At 35.8% G+C, this 21,272-nt stretch overlaps 3 protein-coding genes across 3 annotated transcripts in view; 2 read left to right on the forward strand and 1 right to left on the reverse strand.

Moving 5' to 3' along the window:
* The first annotated feature begins 993 nt into the window (after positions 1 to 993).
* LOC109009845 (amino-acid permease BAT1 homolog) lies at positions 994 to 4,539 on the forward strand. Its single transcript, XM_035691271.1, has 7 exons — positions 994 to 1,222; positions 1,365 to 1,544; positions 2,300 to 2,419; positions 2,875 to 3,066; positions 3,374 to 3,679; positions 3,773 to 3,955; positions 4,048 to 4,539. Exons 1-7 carry the CDS (start codon positions 1,112 to 1,114, stop codon positions 4,537 to 4,539), a joined length of 1,584 nt encoding a protein of 527 aa, XP_035547164.1. The 5' UTR covers positions 994 to 1,111.
* Positions 4,540 to 7,065: 2,526 nt separating this feature from the next.
* LOC109009849 (amino-acid permease BAT1 homolog) lies at positions 7,066 to 10,062 on the forward strand. The gene is made up of 7 exons (XM_018990484.2): positions 7,066 to 7,289; positions 7,445 to 7,624; positions 7,939 to 8,058; positions 8,235 to 8,426; positions 8,821 to 9,126; positions 9,218 to 9,400; positions 9,491 to 10,062. Exons 1-7 carry the CDS (start codon positions 7,227 to 7,229, stop codon positions 9,980 to 9,982), a joined length of 1,536 nt encoding a protein of 511 aa, XP_018846029.1. The 5' UTR covers positions 7,066 to 7,226; the 3' UTR covers positions 9,983 to 10,062.
* A 1,556-nt stretch (positions 10,063 to 11,618) lies between these two features.
* The window catches only part of LOC109009852 (protein translocase subunit SECA2, chloroplastic), a 40,604-nt gene continuing 30,950 nt past the window's right edge, over positions 11,619 to 21,272 (reverse strand). The window contains exons 21-32 of the mRNA XM_018990489.2: positions 19,829 to 20,118; positions 19,616 to 19,671; positions 19,057 to 19,174; positions 18,828 to 18,908; positions 18,524 to 18,603; positions 18,346 to 18,400; positions 18,194 to 18,263; positions 17,890 to 18,079; positions 17,666 to 17,789; positions 12,659 to 12,733; positions 12,395 to 12,584; positions 11,619 to 12,147 (exon numbers count right to left, since the gene is read on the reverse strand). Of these exons, the coding sequence (XP_018846034.2) occupies positions 12,420 to 12,584; positions 12,659 to 12,733; positions 17,666 to 17,789; positions 17,890 to 18,079; positions 18,194 to 18,263; positions 18,346 to 18,400; positions 18,524 to 18,603; positions 18,828 to 18,908; positions 19,057 to 19,174; positions 19,616 to 19,671; positions 19,829 to 20,118 (1,304 nt within the window). The 3' untranslated portion in view covers positions 11,619 to 12,147; positions 12,395 to 12,419. The remainder of the gene's footprint in view (positions 12,148 to 12,394; positions 12,585 to 12,658; positions 12,734 to 17,665; positions 17,790 to 17,889; positions 18,080 to 18,193; positions 18,264 to 18,345; positions 18,401 to 18,523; positions 18,604 to 18,827; positions 18,909 to 19,056; positions 19,175 to 19,615; positions 19,672 to 19,828; positions 20,119 to 21,272) is intronic.

The following is a 21,272-nucleotide window of genomic DNA, read 5'->3' on the forward strand; positions in this document are numbered from 1 at the left end:
CTGCTGATCATGACTGATTCATCGTTTACTTTGATCTCTTATTCAAAGAGGCTGCAGAGAAAAGTTTTATTTTAATGCAACCTTCAATTTCTGCCATTGATATTAATTAGTAAAATAATAGCAGAAACAGAAAACAAGTTATGAATAGTAAAATAAAATATTATAGAATATTATTTTTTAATATTAATATTGTTTTAAGATTTAAAAAGTTAAATTATTTATTATATTTTGTATAGAAATTTAAAAAAATTATAATGATGAGATGAGATGAATTAAAATGAGTTGAAATGACTTAAAGAATCCAAACAAGAGCTTAACCTGGCCAAGTTCTGCCAATAAATGATGGAGCATCTAAAAAGGAAACTTCAGAAACTAGAAAGCTTGTAAATTAAAACAATCAGTCTCATTCAGCCGAATTAAAGTTCATTGAATAATATTATAATTTCTCTCAATTATTCAGTCAACTTTCTTCTTCTCTCTCACAGTGCTTACTGCACGTGCAAATTAGGAGCGGGCTTGGTACATTTTTTTATTTTTATTTTTTATTTTATAGAAATAACTTCATTCAACCATTCACACAGTCTTACAACCAAAAGTGTAGGAACTGCTTAATAATTACAAACAACAGGATAGGTCTTTACCACTATGGAAATTTAACAGTCATGGAGGAATTGAGATGAGGGGTATCTACGATAGAAACTATTGGAAGCTGTCCATTGTGCAATAGAAGGCGCGCATTGATTGAAATCTCAATGTATTTTTCTGATTTGTCAGCTTTGGAAGGACTGTAATGAGTTCATGATATCTTGAAGTATATCTGGGCTTGGTACTTGTATTGGCTAATTATAGTACAATCTTCTAAGATCAAGTTTTATGTTCAAATTAGATTTATTTGACTTTTCATACACTTTAATTTGTAGGCCCCAATTTTTTGGGCAAAATGATACCCAAACTTTAATAAGAGGATTCTAATGAGAAGGTAGAGAACCGAGTCATACATGCATGAGAGTTCAACTTGGCCGGGATCAATGCATGCATGAGAGTTCAACTTTCTCCCTTCTTAACATGTTTTGGTAGATAAGATACTGCTACCCATTGAAGCACAGCACATATGGCTTTTAGAGAGGCACATGTTGGCTTGAATCCCAGAGCTATGGAGATTGATTCAGGAGAAAAGCGGCTAAACGAGCTTGGATACAAGCAGGAACTCAGAAGAGAAATGGTATATGACAGTTTTTTCAGTCCTTTAATCTGTTTGTTTCCTTTTAATTACATGTTTTCAAGATTATTAACATGGACCCTGAAATGTTTTCAAGATTATTGACATGGGTTTTGCTCTCTCTCTTTTTGGGGTATTAATGCAGAGTTTATTCAAGACATTTGCGATAACATTTTCGACCATGGCACTTTTCATTGGAACTCCACTGTACGGATCTAGCCTACTATATGCAGGCCCTGCAAGCATGATATGGGGTTATGTTGTGGTCACCTTCTTCACCTGGTTTGTAGGATTTGCCATGGCTGAGATCTGCTCATCTTTTCCAGTATGCATCATTCTTCTTCTTCTTCTTCTTCTTCTTCCTCCTCCTCCATATATTCTCTTTATCATGTCTTGATTACTAATGATCACTCAATCATGACATCTATAATTAATAAAATAAATATATATTATAAAGGTTTCCAAAATCCTTATTACAGATAGGTACTTGGAATTGAAACGGGTAACCCAGCAGCTTTCATGAGTTGGAAAGTACAACCCAGTTTGTAAAGTTATTTTGGCTTTGTGAACAATCCATTGCATGCTCCTCTTCCCGTGCGTGAACACAATGGATATTCTATTTTAGTATATTCTACCCCACTCGTGAAGAAATTTATAGGTCTAACTCATCTTATAAAATCGGTTTTATAAGAGATGATTACTCATTCGTAATAAACATGTCTAAGACCTTATTTACAGGTAATGTGGGATTATTCCTCAACACCCACCCCCACACACGCGAACATGGCATGATGTCAATAAACAACTTACAAAGGGAATTTTCTTCTTAATCAGATTTTATTCAAATACTACTATTTTTCCTCATTTGTTTCTCAAACAGTTACATAAACATGGGATTTATCATAATTAATGTAATAAACAAGCAAGGAAGCAAATTTATCGTGGATGTAGGCTTTTGATTCAACCGAATCGATCGCTCATATCTCCTGTTTGATATTTGTACATATATATTGACTTTCTTTTTAATCTCAACAGTCACGATTCTTCAGATATATGAACTGATTGTAAGTCATTAAACAGACTACTGGCTCCCTTTATTTTTGGGCTGCACACTTAGCTGGACCCCGGTGGGGGCCATTTGCATCCTGGTGCTGCGCTTGGCTAGAAACTATCGGTGTCGTTTCTGGAATCGGCGCATCGGTATGTGCTTAATTCTCCCCATTCAGCACTGAAGTCTAAGCTGAAAATCACACTTTTCATTTTGTGTCCCAATCCCAATCTATCAAAACTGATACATTGCAACCTCGAAACTAGTATATAGTCACAATGGGTCAAGCCAGTTAACATAAAATAGTTAAGATTGTGTTAGACCACTTTTTTCTTTATCTATCTTAACAAAAAGAATTGGAAAGTGATGCTATTTGTCAGGTTTTGAAGTTGAAAGATGCAATGTATCAGTTTTAGTAGTTTGTGATGATGTAAAATGCAGACATCTAAAAGTAAGAGGATGGAAAGTGTGTTTTTCAGAAAGTTCAGTGATAATGTTAAGTAGTTAGTTATCGATAATGTGTTCATGATTCCAAATATGATGTTTGGTTCTCATCGCAAAGTTTCTATATTGATCTTCATCTTCTTCTTTTCCTTACTGTTATCAGGCCTACTCTGGAGCACAGGGATTGCAGATAATAATTCTTTTGTCCACTGGGACAAACAAGGGTGGAGGCTACTTGGCAACAAGGAGCGTATTTTTGTCTATGTATATAATCCTTACCTTAATATGGGCAGTGCTGAACTCCTTTGCTTTGCAAGTCATTGCATTCCTCAACATGATTTCTGTATGGTGGCAGGTGTGCTCTTAATTTGAGGTTCTGCTTCTACATACATACATACATATATATATATATATATGTTAATATCAGAAATATTCTGCATGATCCAATTATGACAAAAAACAAAGTGGAAAATGTTGTTTGTGTGTAGCTTAAAAGAATGGATATTGCTCTCCAACAAATCAGTTATGTTTTCATATAATAGAATATGTTTAAGAGTCCAAGACCGATCAAAGTAATTAAGGCTCATATACAACTTGAACTCTTAATTGGAATATATAAGCAAATTAGCTTCTCACAATCATGTCACCAAAGCAAATTGCAGGTCATTGGCGGATTTGTTATAATAGTAGCCCTTCCCATGATAGCAAGCCCGACACAATCAGCATCATACGTCTTTACTCATTTCGAAACATCTCCTGAGACAACAGGCATACATAGCAAACCTTATGCAGTAATAATGTCAGTACTTCTAAGCCAATTCTGTTTGTGTGGCTACGACACCGCGGCACATCTCACTGAGGAAACCAAAGGCGCTGACAGAACTGGTCCCATGGCCATTCTTTGTAGCATAGGAATCATTTCAGCATTTGGATGGGCATATATCTTAGCCCTTACTTTTAGCATTCAGGTATATATTCCTAGTTTGAAGATTCTGGTAGATTTTTATTTCTATTTTTGGGCAGAGAACATTATATAGATAATATTAAGGTTAATATTGCAGGATCCTGCATATTTATATGATCCAAACAACGAAACAGCTGGTGCACTCGTTCCTGCACAGATAATTTATGATGCATTTTATGGAAGGTATCACAGTGGTACTGGAGCCGTAATTTTTCTCTGTATCATTTGGGGAACCTACTTCTTTGCAGGGCTCTCAGTCACTGCTAGTGCTGCTAGAGTAGTAAGCAAACCTGAATCTCTCTCTCTCTCTCTCTCTCTCTCTCTCTCTCTCTCTCTAACAATGAACATGCACGTATACTCTCTACTTTCTAGGTCTATGCACTATCCAGGGATGGAGGAGTTCCATTTTCAAAAGTCTGGAGAAAAATACATCCAAAACAGAAAGTTCCAATAAATGCAGTGTGGTTGTGCACAGCCATTTCCATTATCATAGGACTTCCCATCTTGAAATCCAATGTAGTTTACACCGCTGTCATTTCCATTGGTACAATTGGGTGGGTGGGAAGCTATGCTGTCCCAATTTTTGCAAGGCTGGTCATGGATGAGAAGGATTTTAAACCAGGTCCCTTCTATTTGGGAAGAGCAAGCAAGCCAATTTGCTTGATAGCTTTCTTATACATATCTTATACTTGTTCAGTCTTTCTATTGCCAACTCTTTACCCTCTACAATGGGATACTTTCAACTATGCTCCTATAGCTATTGCTGTATCATTGACACTGATAATGCTTTGGTGGGTGTTGGATGCAAGGAAATGGTTCAACGGACCAGTGAGGAATATTGAATTCCAGAATGGAGCCATTTAAAACTGTCATACCATTCATAGAGGACAAAATTTCATATAAAATAGAGAAAGAAAAGAAAGCAAAGGCTGTAATATGCAGTAGATGTACTTCATTGTCTTAAAATGATTTTTTCTATGCCTGCTTTGTGTAAACTGGTTGGATAGATTGGCATTGCATCTACACTTTGTACTATGGTATTTATTGGATTTGTGTTCCTATTTTCAATGGTGATATGATGATCAATTTTATATTTCCCCTGTTCTTTTCTCTCCTTATTCTTTTTTGTTTCTAAGTAAGATAATGGAAAACCTCACAAATTTTACTTTAGGGGAGAGAGACTTGGAATTCCAAGTCTTAACATAGTATGCGAAATAACAGATATAGTCATAAAAAAACAAAAGTAACAAATTTTGAATCCATCGGTTACTAAACTAAGAAAGCATCAGTTGAGAAAACTAAAACAACACGTACTAGGAAAATTACAACCCTTAAAATGAAAATTACTAATGTAATTAGATAAACACTTAAATTTAAATTACTGATGTAATTGGATATATTATTTTTCACTTAATTTTTTTTTTTTTGAAGCGGCCCCAAGTGGCGGTAGCCACAGCAGGGGAAGCTAAGGGGGTTCCGGGGAGGATCCCGACCTTTGTTGAGTCTCTATCACTGATCGATGGAGGGGAAGCGTGTTTAAGGGATGCGCGCACTCGGCATTGAAAATTGAATGCACGACATACGAAGGAGCATCTCTAGTGGAAGAGATTAGGACCCACTCGTTTAAGGCCCCGTTTGGAACTCAGTCTAATTTTAAGCTGAGTCTAATATTCAAACACCCAACTCTCAAATCTCTAAAATCATCTCAACTCAAAACTTCTTTATACGTGAGACCCACAACCTTTTTCAATTTTCCATAAATACATCTAAATTCATCTTAACATTCAAATACATATAAACGCATCTTAAGTGGACCTCACAAAATTCACTCCACCATTTCAACTCACTACTGTTCATAAAGAACTCAACTCGTCTCAACTTAGCTCAACATCCAAACGTGTCCTTAAGAGTTTGAAACACACCATCTAGATGGTTGACATGGAGCATCCTTGTAATGAACAAACTAGGAAAAGACTGTAGATCAAATGTAATAACAATGCATGGCTGCCATCTTTCACGCTAACTTCTCAACACTTGACGCTGCTAATTTTGACACCCCATGCTTTTGTTGCCACCGCTTTGTATGCTTGTCATCACTTACCTACCTGCTAGAGGAATAAAAATCTGGAACAAATAAACTTCACCTGTTTCCTTTACACTGGGTCGACATGAACACCAGTTTCACCTGGTTGCTCACCCAAACTTCCATCACCAAGATCCTCACACACCTTCATAGATTTAGGCAAATCAAGAGAGCAAGTTTATGTTTATTTAATTGCAAATATTATCAAATTTTAACTTTAATGACAAATAGTAGGAGGTGAATAAACAGGAGCGAAGCTGATCTGATCTTCAAGATAATATCTAAGGGGTCTTTTTTCTATTGGACAGAAAATTAAATGATCTATTCTATTTGACTTAGCAAATCATAAATGGTTGCAAACCTTTAGACTTCAAATTTATGTAAAAAAAAAAACTTAAAATATAATCTGCTTCAAAAGAATATAGATTTTTTACTAGATTTCATTTGCAACACCAAACAACGTGAACGGCCCGGCATTGGACTAATTTACACATTTTTCATAAGCAAAAGATCTAAAAGTATATTCTTTCTTCATGAAGTCATGATGTTGATATTACCTCATCATGAACTCCAGTGGCAATTTAAACTCTTTTAAAGGGAAAGAGAGTAAACCAGTGTGCTGACCAAATCCAAGCATGTGCTTTGAATTTCAAACTGTGACCACACACACACACACACATATATATGCACTCACTTATATAACAGCCTAGCTGGCTAAATGACATAAATATGGTACATTAATCGTTTCCATGAGTTGAAAAACGCAAAAATGTCTTGGTGAGTGGATATGCCAAAGTTGAAAGAAGAGACATCCAATTTGCTTGCAAGCGGCCAGAATCATTTTTTATGATCTGTTGAACCTTATTGCTGAATTCTTTAATGATATATTTGCTCCACCGCTAAGCTTTCTTCATCTGAGTAAACATGGTGTAGACTCCTTTCCTTGGCCACTTCCATATTTTTGGTCAAAAAAAGCAACTACAATTCTACTGCTTATACTTTCTTAGTCAAATAAAGCCACTACGTTCCTTCCCATTTTTTGTTTCAACTACGATCAGCTGCTTCCACTTTCTCATCCTGTTCTTACCTTTTCTAGAAACTTGAGCCAATGTAATATGGTTAATTATATTATATCAAGCACTGATTCTCGTCACTACCAATCGAAATATGGAACTTAGTCATGACTCATACACTCGAATCTATACTCTAACAATACTGTTAATTAATGACTTGTTCATAAGTTTCCACCTGATCCTCCACCATTTCTGTTTTTCTGATTCATACATTGACTGGAGATGCTGACTATTTCAAAACAACTAGTCTTGTTGTCTGACTTTCCCTAGAGCTTGGAAATGTATTTAACGATTTTCTTGTCTGTCTGCCTAACAAACCTTGGCAACAGTACTGCAAGTATGAGTTCCAGAGAAGGACATGATCAATTTTAGGCGTCAGTCAACAGGCTTTGGAAATGGATTCTGGGGAGAAGCGTCTCAATGAGCTTGGATACAAGCAAGAGTTGAGAAGAGAGATGGTTATCTCAATTAAACCTTCCTTTTCTTAATAGTTTTATCATTTTTATTCGATGACTACCTGGAAAAACTTTCAAATGTTTTTGTTGATGATGAAAGATATAAGCTTGAAACTTCCCAAGTCTTCTTCATTTTTTTCACTCTTGGGTTTCTTCAGACTCTATTCAAGACGCTTGCAATAACATTTTCGAGCATGGCAGTTTTTACTGGAACGCCACTATATGGCCCAAGCCTACGTTACGCAGGTCCTGCAAGCTTAATATGGGGATGGGTGGTGGTCACCTTCTTCACCTGGTTTGTTGGACTAGCCTTGGCTGAGATATGCTCCTCCTTCCCTGTATGTACATCCACCATTTAGTAGTGGCCATTCACAACCCACACACACACTCACATAAGAAAAAAGTAATGATTGTGATTTTCATGAATAATCAATCGTTTAGATTTGTGGTAGAGAATCTTACAGTTCCTCCAGACAAAATTCTTCATTTTTTGATCATTTTTTTTTTTTTTCAAATGAATATAACAATCTCAACTTGCGCGCCCCTGTTGGTCACTGACTCACTCGTCAAAGGAGTTGCTTGTTTATTCTTTTTTTAAGGTTTCTTATTTCCCCAGTTTGGAATTTGCTTAAGTTAAGGTGATCTTGAGCAGACTACAGGTTCTCTATACTTTTGGGCTGCCCATTTGGCTGGACCAAGGTGGGGTCCATTTGCATCATGGTTTTGTGCATGGCTCGAGACCATTGGTCTTATTTCTGGAATTGGAGCACAGGTTTGGAAACTTCCTTTCCACATATTTTCATTACTGACATAACTGCATTACCAAATTCTGATTTTTTTATACAGTAAGAACAACAACAATCCAGAATAGAAAACAATAGCTTGCAATGCTATCAAGAAATGTTTCTTACTCCACTTTAACTTAGGGTCCTCTTTTCTCCACATCAGGCCTATTCAGGAGCGCAGGCTCTGCAGATGATCATTCTTTTGTCCACTGGAACAAACAAGGGTGGAGGCTACTTTGCATCAAGAAGTGTATTTTTGGCCATTTATATGAGCCTTACCCTTGTATGGGCTATACTCAATTCATACGCCTTAGAAGTAATAGCATTCCTGGACATAATTTCCATATGGTGGCAGGTGAGGCCATTTAACCATTCTGTTTCTCAAATATCTTGTTTGGTGGAGCATGTTTAAATTCATATGAACAGGTTCATAAAGATCAACATTTATTTGGCTGGTAAATAACTTCTTTTATCTTTGTAATCAGTAGAAGTTCTAGTTTTAGTGTCATTGTTTATTGTTTTCGGAATTACAGCTCCATTTCCCTCTACCATGTTTGATTCTTAGCAAAAGGAACAATAACCCATGCAGAACTTAATGCTGTGCTGTATTCATCTTTCAGAAAAATTATCAGAGAACTAAATAGAACCAACTGCATCAAGTAATGCTAGTTATAAATTTAGGAGTTCCTTACGAGATTCTTGTGGTTTTCATTCTGTTTTCAACTCGAAACGCTCGTACGAGCATACAGGTAATCGGTGGTTTAGTGGTGATTATAATGCTCCCTCTAGTGGCACAGCAAACACAACCAGCTTCTTATGTGTTCACTCACTTTGAAACATTCCCTGAGGCAACTGGAATACGCAGCAAACCTTATGCAGTGATACTAGCTGTGCTTTTAAGCAACTACTGTCTATACGGTTATGACACTGCAGCTCATCTAACTGAAGAAACAAAAGGGTCCGACAGAACTGGTCCTATTGCCATTCTTTCCAGTATTGGGATCATTTCTGCATTTGGGTGGGCTTATAACTTAGCTCTTACCTTCTGCATTCGGGTATGCCTTTAATGGGGGTCCTTATCTGTTTTTGTGATAAATTTGGGGAAATACAGCTTCAAGATGACTGGGTATTGTGATTTCAATGCAGGATGCAAACTACTTGTATGATGTGAACAATGAGACAGCTGGTGCCCTTGTACCAGCACAGATCATTTATGATGCATTCCATGGGAGGTATCAAAATTCCACTGGAGCTGTTGTATTTCTGTGTATAATCTGGGGATCATTCTTCTTTTGTGGGCTTTCAGTTACTACTAGTGCAGCCAGAGTTGTGAGTATTAAGTGGATCTCACTTCATCCCTCTGTTTTTTTGGCATAATTTAGGGATGAAAATAAACAAGGTTTCTTCCGTTCTTTCTAGGTTTATGCACTATCTAGGGATAAAGGAATTCCATTTTCACCAATATGGAGGAGAGTTCACCCGAAGCATAAGGTTCCGAGAAATGCTGTGTGGCTATGTGCAGCCATATGCATGATCCTTGGCCTACCCATCCTGAAGTTAGATGTAGTTTTCACAGCTATCATTTCCATAAGTACAATCGGATGGGTTGGTGGCTATGCTGTCCCAATTTTTGCCAGGTTAGTCATGGCAGAGGAAAATTTCAAACCAGGACCTTTCTATTTGGGTAAAGCAAGAAGGCCAATTTGCTTGGTAGCCTTCCTGTGGATATGTTACACCTGTTCAGCATTCTTACTGCCAACTCTCTACCCTCTTCAATGGAGAACTTTCAATTATGCACCAATAGCCCTTGCTGTAGCTTTGACTGCTATAATGCTTTGGTGGGTCTTGGATGCAAGGAAATGGTTCAAGGGGCCAGTAAGGAACATTGATATACAAAATGAAGACATTTGAATGTGTTACAGTTTCTGAATTGAAAAAGCTTTTCCATGGAGAAGTCTGATATAACCAAATTCAAGAACTCATCATCTTGATTGAATCACAACTCAAGTCCCAAAATTAATTTTGCAATAATGTTCAGTCTTTTATTCTACTTTTAAATTAGGAGCGGGGGTTTGTTCTGAACATCAATTTCTAGTTAATAAGCACAACAAATTGTCTACCAGCATTTTGTTGAAGCTGCTGATAAACTCACAAAGGATAATACCTGATAAAAAATAGCAACAATAATGATACATTTTAAAAGTTTTACAACGCTGCCAAAGAGAGAAAAACCCATGTTAATATATGAGGAAAACTCTTGGCAGATATCTGTGGCAGTCAACATAGGTGAGATTGTAACTTCTGCTAATACAAGTTTGACACAGCCAAAGCTATAGCAAAACACTAACAGTATGGTGTGGCATTTGATTTTATAGCTGAGCTGAAAAACCAAAGAATCAAAATAAGACATAAGACACATTCTTTTGGCTAAACCATAATTGCATAGGCAGATAATGTATCACGAAGGTAAAGGCCAGCATGCACAGCAGCTGCAAAACCGCTTTCAAGCATTGCCATGGCCCATGACAGAAACCCGTATCTTTGAATTAACAAAGTAACTTGACCAGATTGTCTGATCATGTGGATCAACATTATCCAGAGCTCTCTTATATTTAAGGCTGTAAATGAACCAGTCTGTTCGATAGTCCGCTCGGTACTGGCTCGGTTAAACTTGAATTGAACTCAACTTGTAAAAAAAAAAACCCGTTCGTGAAAGCAGATACCCGCTCAAATTGTAAATGACACATACCTGATAAAACTCGACTCGACTCGACTCGACTAAGGCTCGCTCGTTTATGCTCGAGTCGACTCGTTAACTCGACTCGGTTAAAACTCATTCATATATTGATAAATATATACATACATTTATGTATACACACACACACACACATATATATATATATGTAGTAACTAATAATATAAACATACCACTTTTATAATTAAATATATAATATGTAATCTAATTATTTATGTCTATATAGTGAATATACTTCATACGTATATTTTATAATTTGTATAATAATTAGTCGATAAAATTTAATAATTTCATATATTAGTATGTAGAAACCATATATGAAATAGATATATACAATCATATGCGTTTGGATGTTAAACTTACTTGAGTTGAATTGAGTTGATAAAATATTATTAGAATATTATTTATTAATATTATTATTATTTTGAGATTTGAAAAAGTTGAATTGTATATTATATTTTGAGTTAGAATTTAAAAAAGTTGTAATGATAAGTTGAGATGAGTTTGTGATATTATAATATATGTAGACATAATATATTATTATTTTGGATAAATATTAACTAGTTAGATATTAATTATTTATAAATTTTTTCAAATTTTATAATTCAACAGAGGTTCTACTTGTTAGTTATATAAATTTAATATTTTATTTTTTTTAATTTATTAATTATTAAATCTTATTCAAAAAATAATAACAAAAAAAGTTTGAGCTCAAACTTATTTGTGGAACGAACTCGAGTTGAGAGTTTAGCTTATTGAGTCAAGCTCGAATAAAGAATAAAAAACAAAATCGAGTATTTTGAGTCAAGCCGAGCTCGGCAAGCCAAAGACCGGCTCGGCTCAATTACAACCCTATTTATATTCATTTACCAACCAAAAAAGGAGTAATTCTCATTGCAATCACCTTCACTCTAAATCCTAAAAACGAATTTATTTTTAAAGGACAGCCTGAATTTTGTCACCACAATATCCTGTTGTACAAAATTTCCTTGAGTGTGGGGTGAAACTTGGTTTGAACTACGTTCAGAATACAAGAGTACCAGAAAGACTTTTTTAGGACATTGAACCTCACAAAAGCAGAGCCCTTGGGACCCATCCTTGGCAAGTAAACTCCAGATATACGACCAGGTAATGCATGGCAATTCTTAGTGCCACAACGAATCCGAGATATGCGAGTCTACAGTTCATTCCAAGCCCACCCTTTGACCACTCGGCTCCACCCTGCCAGGTACCAGCAAGAGAACTACGTACATTTACAGAAGAATATCATCTGAGGCATGCCATCCCACCAAGAACATCCCATTAAAATCTACAAAGCATCCTGCCAACCAAGAAATAATGGTTCTCATCCAGACTATGACATGAGCTTTCGATACGGGTCACGCAGAGAAAAAGAAAATGAAGGGTTAGCGTCCTTTACTACATACTTCATATAGAATGAACCCAACTGACAATATTATGGGGCACACTAACAGAAACATAGAGTTCACACGATCTTATGATAATTTATATTTGCAAAAAATAGAGACAAAAGTAGAAACTTAGGTAGAAGAAACGCATATACATACTAATAGCATGGAAATTATTCTGACTTTATGAGAAGAATAGTTCTTGAGACTCCGATGGTGATGACCAATATCGCAAGATTGATTCTACAGTGAGCCTTCGAGTTGCACTGAGCATGGAGATGAAAAATCGACAGCCATCAATTTTGTATTCTTCAAGAGGATTCCGGTGCCCAAAACTCCTTACATTTACCTGCCACAAAATTATGTGAGCCTTGTGCTCACAGGGAAGTCAAAGAGATCCAAATTAACAGGAATGTAATTTACCGCTGAGCTAAGCCTGTTCATGTTTATAAGATGATCTCTCCAAAAACAATCTAGAGTCTTAACAAGAACTGCTCTCTGCAATTCAAATAAAAAAATTATGGAAATGAGAAAGAAAACCAATAAAACTTCTTTAAGCAGGAAAAACAACAATCAGCAGCACCTCCAGGAGCAAGAAAGTTTTTATCATCCTTTATTTTCCCCTTTCAAGGCTTTCTGGAAGTTGTTACAAGTCACTACGCAAAACAAAACTGCTTAGCTATAAATTGGCAATCAATAGATCACCAAATTCATATCTCAATAGTTTAAGAGAAAAAAAACCTATTGGAACATCTTCTAACTTTTGTATGTTTTTCAGTAATTGCTGAGATGTGCACACCAATTCCAGTCTGAGTTTAACTCAATTCATCCAATGGAAAGATGCTAATCTATCTAATACATTATAATTTCCAAAGCATGGAGCTTTGCTCCAATGAAGCTGTTAGTATTTTTAGTATTGGCTAAATTCGGTTTCAAAACAATGGTTAAGGTTTGTTATTTGGTTTGGGTTGATAGATAAGTTTTATCAATAAGGATAATGGGTTGGGTTGAAGGCCTCAAGAGCGTAGGCAAAGGGCGTTTCGACACCGTCACAGATAGGGTTGTTGGTCGCCAGCATCACCGTTCATGCCGGTGTCACTCAAGGCATCAGTAGCTGGTCTTCAATTGCAAATGGGGTTGGTATTTTTTCCAGGGTTCACTTTCAGTTGAAGATGGGGGTCCTTCCAGGGTCTTGAGCACTTTGGAAGAAATAGATGAACCTTTTTTAGAAGATGAAAAGGAGGTAACAGAAGGTAGTGCTTCCCCTACCTGTTCTATGCCTCCTGAGGGAGCAGTAGGGTCTGACAAAGTGGCACAAAAATGATCGCCAAGGGGTGGAGCACATACAAGCAATGTCCTCGTCAATGGAGGGGAGGAACCTTTAATGGTGACAGCAACAATGGCAGCAACCATATAGCTGTTGAGGAGGTTTGGGATTTGAATGCAGGATATGGCGGGGAGGAAATTATGGGTTTTCCGTTAGTGCCTTGTGAGGAGGAATGTCTAGGGTCGGGAGTGCAGTTGGGTACTATGTCTGGGGATAATGTTGCTCCCCTGGTTTCTCTTCCTCCGATAAACAATATAGTGGGTTCACCATCAGATTGGGTTCTGCATGAGATTAACAAGAATCAACATATCGTGGGGCTTTCACATGGAGGATGTGAAGACCAATTTAAAGCACTACTCATTGCGATTGAGGTGAGTCACTCGCTTGAAATCAAACCAAGTTTTAAGAAAAACAGGGAGTTGAGGCGTCCTTCTTGGGCAATCAACTATGACGTTAAGGGTGGTAGCTCTAGTCGAGGGCTAAAGGGAGGGCATTATGAAGACGTTCACGTAGAGGGAGTTTCGGGTGGAGTATTAGTCTTACGGGAAACAAAGGGTTGGGGAGGTGTGTTCTATTCCAATTCGGGCTTGGAGTATTTTGGGTAGTTTTTCACAGGCTTCTTGGGTCATTAGGAGCTCTCTAGTATGGGCTAGGTGTTTTCTTGTATACGTCCAGTGTACTTCGTTACTCCTATTGATATGTATATATATATATATATATAATATTTTACTTATTAAAAAAAAAAATCTATAAGGATAAGGATAATGGGTAAGGTTTGATAAGAGATCAAATTTCTCACAATGCTCTATTTGAAGAGATAAATTTGAGTATTGGATTGAGATTGCAAAATTCGAAATTTGGATAAAGGCCACACTATCTAGAATTCTGAAGAAGAGTTAATGGTCCAGTGGGAACCTGTCACAGCAGGCCATCTGTAGATTTTCAAAAATGTGATTTTGAAATTCAAAAAGAGTTTGATCAATTCAAGGACCCTTAAAGGGGCACGAATTGGCCTATAAAGTTTAACCAATCAGATATTGATATAGTATCCAAGTGTGCCAAGAGAGAAAAATGAGTTTTGGGACTTTTAAGAATTCTCTCTCTTAAAGCTTTTGCAAGCCACACAAAATACAAGGATATTGATAGTGTGCTTGGAGGAGAATTCAGCAACTAGAGGTTTCAGGAGAAGAAGCCAAGTTTGAAGATTGCCAAATGTTCTGGTTGCTACTACAGCAGGGACAAAGCGGGTTGTTTTGTCATGGCAAGTAAGAGATTCATATTACAAAGGGTTTGTAAGAAACTTACTTGTATTAATCTTCAAATAGTGTAATCGGCTTGTTCTGAGTAGGCTGCCCCGGAGTGGTTTTACCTTTAAAGAGTTCTTTAAAGGGTTTCCTTTTGTCACCAGAAATCATAGTCTTGTGGTTGGCTTGTTTTGCTTTATCATTCATATTTATACTCCTATTCAATATTGCGATTTGATGCATGTGAGCTAATTCAGAATTTCATAAATTTTATTAATCTTGACATGAGTTAAATTGGACAAAGAATTGTAACATACACCAATTCACCCCCCTCTAGGTGTTATTTAGGGTCAATCTTGTAATTTCAGAAGCCACATTATTAACTATCCCATCACATTGTTATTAAAGGAAAACTAGTGCTATAAAACCAAATCATCCACTCCCAATTAGTGTTATTATTAAATGAAAATTAAATAATATATATAAGTCACACTTATAAAATGAAAAATGATATATCGCATTATGTTAGCAATTTTTTATTTAAAATTAGTATTCTTAAGTTTTCTCAACGCATATCTTTTTTGTCAACTTATGCCTTTTAGTTTTATAACCAATAGATTCAAAAATGTTATTGAATTCTAAAAAGGTTAAAGAACCTATACACTATGAGTCTTGATGATCAGAGTTACTTTAGCACACTATATAAATAGCTCTTGGTCTCTCTCTTCCTTCAACCAAAGTTTGTGAGGTTTCTCATCATTAATATTGAAAATAAGGAGAGTAAGGATAGAACACCAAGTTTCTCAACTAACATTTTAGAGATCAAAGTGATAGCATTGACACTTTTTTTTTTTTATAAGTAGCACTGACACTCTTTTAAAGGTTCTATTTATCATATAATGCCTCAAGGTACACTAACTTTCATTTAACAAATTCGACTATTTTTATGCGTGCTGCAGGTCTACGAATAGTTACATACAACTATAATGTACCAACTATTTCCAGATCCAGTTTGCATCAAACATTTCACTTCTAGTTGGCCTCACTCATGAATGATCAGGAAATAGCGATTAGGCAGTGTTGCATGTGCAAACCCATGGGGAAGTCTGTCAATAAATTCTTCTAACTTACGTGGTTGCTAACAAGTTTCAGTCTTTACTTTTATATATATTTTTCAGTCTTTGCTTTTATACATATATAGTGTATCTTAGATTACTCCAAGATCCTGAATGATTTGACAGCTGGAACGGGCCCAAGGGGATGGAAAGAGTAAGGAGGTATTCTGTAGTGAACTGCAATGTTATGCTTGATGTGGAGCATACAAAATGAGCAGAATAACAGAGATTTTAAAGGCTTTGAGATTATCGTGCATCCAGCACATAAGCTTGAGATTTTTCTTCTAACCATTTCTTTCTTGATTTTCATATCATCCCAGATCCGGCTCCTCATCAATTTCAGGAATTTTTTGATTATCTACAATTTAGCAGTTGTCAGTATGTATTCTCACCAATGAGACATTGCTCCTCTTAATTGTTTGCACCCAAGGGTTTGAACCTTAGACCTGGGGTTTTGGGGGGTGGAGCATACTCCCAAGACCAGGATCCTCAACACTTGAGACAGACAACCCCTAGGGATTATCTATACATACAGATAAAAAAAAAAAAAAAAAGTTCTGTATTGCTTCACACAGTATTTATGAGGTAAAAGGCAAACCTATGAGACTTAAGGAATGATGGAAGGGAATTTGAAAAAAAAAATTTGAAAAAGAAAAGAGAGGGAAAGTATGAGGAGGAACTGCCAAAGTGTAATATTTGTACAGATAACAATACCTCGACCAGATTCTACAGGATCTAGCCTAGGAAACTTAAGGAATGATGGGAGGGAATTAAAAATAAAAAAGAAAAGAGGGGTAAAGTATGAAGACGAGCAGCCCACATTTAATATTTATACGATTAACAAAACCCAAATTGAACAAAACTCAAAGACAAAAATTTTAAATTATACCTACTACTCTGTTAGGTTGACTGAGGTGTAATCTCAAACCGGACAACCGGACAACCGGACCACCGGACCGGAACGGACCGAACCGGACCGATTTTGAACCGGTCCGGTCCGGAACCGGTTTTTAAAACGTAAAAACCGGCCGGTTCCGGGATTTTTTGGACCGGACCGGACCGGACCGGTTGATTAAAAAAAATAAAAAATAATATTTTTATATATAAGTTTTATACAAAATATTTTATATATATTAAATATTAATATAAATAAGTTTTATATATAATGAATAATTATAAATTTTTATGTTAAATTTTATATATAACATATATATTCATATATGAAATAATTTCTTATTATAATTTATAAATTATTACATAAAATGTTAATACTAAATCACTAAAAGTTTATAACTAATACTAATATATAACTTATAACTATACCAATAGTCTAATATTAATACTATTATATAGTCTAATATATTAATAAAAGTATAAAATAGTTTTTTTTAAATCAATTTTTTTTTTTTTTATAAACAAATTTTTAATAACAAATTGTGAAATTTACATTTTAAAAAGCCGAAAAATGGGATCGGACCAGACCGGACCGGAAACCGGTAAAACCGGAAGTACCGGTTTAGGAGGGTAACCGGTGCGTAATCGGTTTTGAAAAATACAAAACCGGTACATACCGGTTCGGTCCTAGATTTTATCCAAAACCGGACCGGACCGGACCAGTTACACCCCTAACTGACTATAATCCGCATGTGAATCACAATCAATTCTTGGGGGCATGGTCAATTTTCACAAAGGAACTAAATTTTACTCCATCAGAAAGAGTGCATTGAAAAATGAAGGACCTTACCTCAATTTCCTTCACATATACATCATCATAACCTGATTCTTGTATAGCATTTAAATATGAAGCAATTAGAACATCTCCAAGGTACTTGCGAAGAAGATTAATAGTAGTCCGATACCTTCCGTTCCTATATTATGCATAACAATGTATTTCAATAAATTGTAAAAACACACAATTGAAAGGGAAAAAAAACACTAAATTATCTGTATATTATTAAGAGTACTCACATAGTCAAATCATCAGAGCATATAGCGAGCCAACGTCTCAATGAAGAGCTCTTCCTGCGTATTCCTCTGAAGGAATTTGGAGGTTTTGGCAAGTTTGGAAGAAAAAAGTTATCAATATCAATTGATCTAACTTCATGTAGTTGTCCAAGAGATTTTAGTAACGCCTCCTCAGTTACCCCAGCAAATGAATCTTCAAAAATTCCATTGGTTGGCATATTTTAACAAAGCATACCGCCTTTCATAATTAAAAACAAAAAAGTGAAAAAAAAAACAGGACCAAAATTATTGTAAAAAATCATCTCACCATCCAACTGTTTCCCCGCTATTGAGGTGAACTCATTCAAGAGCTTACCCAAGCTCCATCTCCTTGGATGCTATCAAACATAAATAAGGAGATAAGTAAAAAGCATCAGCACACAGCAGTATATAGAACAGTCACAGGAAAATCTCAACTACCATCTGCGGATCAACATTTCCAGAAACAATTTCATCCACCACTGCTTGCATGTACCTATACACAAAATCTTTCAGAGAACTCAAAAGAAAAATAATCTGGAAAACCAACATCAGAATAAATATACAGCGATCAAAATTCAGATCTCCTAGGACTGACTGAGAACCAAAAGGCACTCACTGGATAACGTGTTGGGAACAACTTTCACTGTCACCAGTTAAAATTAATTGCCTAAGGTCATAGACATGCTTTCGCTGCACCTGATTAAAGAAAATCAAATAAATTAGTAACCCACCAATAGGTGACTGGAAGAACTTCCAAAGAAGCAAATGTTGAATCAAAAGATTGTTTTGCAAATTGTGAATGAAAAATTTAGAGGAAATTAAGTATCTTTTGCAAAGCAGAAGTCATATTAATTAAAAGAAGAAGAAGAAAAATAAAAAGAGGTGTATGTTATATCCAGAAAAGGCACTGCCATGCAGACCTCTAATACTTCATCAAATTCAACCAGGTTCTTCCTAATGGCAAAGAAGAACTTCTCCACGTTGATTTGCAAGGACAAGAGCTACAAGTATTTGATAGTTTCATGTTAGAAGTAAAAGAATGATTCTAATCAAACATGAAACAATAAATTAATGAAAAAAATAAGAAAGAAAGATAGTATACGAGAACGAGTAAATGAAAAGGTAATGATGGAGAGATAGGACCATAACCTGCTTAACAACTGCTTGGCCCTCAATTGGTACATCCTCATCATTTGTAATCTTGGATATAAGTCTCACTGCCCATTCAGTATCCAAATCAAACTTTTGAAACATCTCATCCTGCAAGCTGTCACATGAATACATAAGATGAGACTTTATCTAAGGTATGTCCCAAAAAAAAACCAAGAAGAAGAAGAACAAATGGTAGATTATCAAGAAGACAGGAACATCATGGACCCCAAACTTAGATCCTAGAGCTTTACTACTTCAAAGCATTAGCCTTGAAAGCTAGTATAGCACTAAACATATAGTACTAAGAGTTTGAACCCCTTTTAACTCAAGAATTTTTCCCCTGTTTCCATCTTCAGTGCTAAAAAGAAAATGGCAAAAGCAGAACTCATGTAACCAGCTCCAAATCTTAGGGTAAGGACTTGTTGACTAGCACAATAAAGTCACCCCTTTTAGCCTAAGTTAATAGTTTATATTATGAAGTTGGGATCGGTATTATAATCACTGACTAAAGCAATGTAGATTTAGAGGAAAATAAACCCATTGAACAGTACACTACCTCACCATAAACCGTGTTGATCCAGGATCCCCTTGCCTTCCTGCTCTTCCACGAAGCTATAGAAATGTATCACCATTTACATATCAAAACCAAGTCATAAAATGTAATGCATGACAAAGATCTAGGATATTATGATTTTTTGGGGAGTGAATAAGTCACCAGAAAACACCTGGGCACAACCCAAATATAAAGATAGCACAGTTAAGGACTCACCTGGTTATCTATTCTCCTTGATTCATGCAAGGACGTGCCAATCACATGAAGCCCTCCTAGTTTTTTCACCTCAGCACCTTCGCAGGAACAGTGTACTTCACTATCCTTCAGGACTGACAGGTAAGCTAGTGCTATAGTAGGGCCAAGAGGATACATCTCGGCCTCTTCATGAGCAAGTTTTTCTATTTCTTTCAAATCCATTGACTGACTCAATTCCACAGCTTCTGAGATCAAAGACTTAGCCTTCTGATATGTCCAGCTCTTACCCTCACTTTTGCGCACATATTTAGCTGGGTGACTCAATTGAAACAAACAAAACATATCAAGCTATATATACTTGCACAAAAGGTAATACAAATACATATTTCATCCAAAATGAGCCTTTAAAATATTTCTTGGATAAAGAATCTTTTAACTAGGTTTTTTTTCATTGTTATAAACCTTTTTTTCTCTCCATACACCATTTCTCATCTCCTACGCTACACGTTTTTTTTATGATTATAGCCCGTGATCTTCATCACGTTTAGCATTTTCCGGTCAATATCAGGAGGTGTAATCTTTAAGGATGGAATGCTCGAAGGTAGTCCTCATTGAGACAAAGATATTTGAGATTTCATTTGCAGGAAGTCGTGCAGTGCGCATCATAGAGAGAGGAAGAAAGGTAACTAAAGAGTTAGTGCTAGGTACTCCAACAGTGAACTGGGTTCTTTGGATGAATGCTCTCGTTTGGATGGTAACTGTGATACCCGATATTATAGTGTATTTTAGTTGAAGAAGTATTTTAATTAATTCATATATTGGTTCTCTTGTTTAAATTTATCGGATTTCTCGTTGGTTTATTTTTATGATTTTTAAGTTGTGAAATTTATTTTGATATGATTTCTTAATATTAATTATTGTTTTGCATTTAAATTGCTCTTTAATTTAAATTAGTTTGTTTGTGGGCTTTAAAATTATTGTGTTATTGGATTTTTATTATTATTTTATTTTAGCTAGTCACTACGTTTAAATTATTTTATTCAATTTACTGTTTTACTTTTCGTTGGATCAATTTTGTGACCCAAGTTGTGAGGATTGGACCTCATTTCTTTCCCTCACTTTTTTTTTTTCCCTCTTTTTCTTTTCCTTCTTTTCTTTTCTTTTTCCTCTACTTTCCTTCCTCATTGATCCTCCAAAAATTATATTGTAGCACTATAAGTATATTTCCAAATAACTTTTGAGATTTAATTATATTTTTGCTCTAACCCGTATTTATTGTGAATTGATTGATTGTGCCGGACTGAGTCCGAGGAGTAAAGGGGGTCGGTTGGATTGGAAGATGGAGTTGTTTGTGTGATTAGATTATGCTGTGATTTGTTGGCTGTGAACATTTGTGTTATGTCATTTATCATTGTATAATTGCACGCACGTTCATGTTTGTAAATGAAACTGGGTCTTCACATGA

Source organism: Juglans regia, chromosome 6 (genome assembly GCF_001411555.2).
Source record: "Juglans regia cultivar Chandler chromosome 6, Walnut 2.0, whole genome shotgun sequence".
Taxonomy (NCBI): Eukaryota; Viridiplantae; Streptophyta; class Magnoliopsida; order Fagales; family Juglandaceae; genus Juglans; species Juglans regia.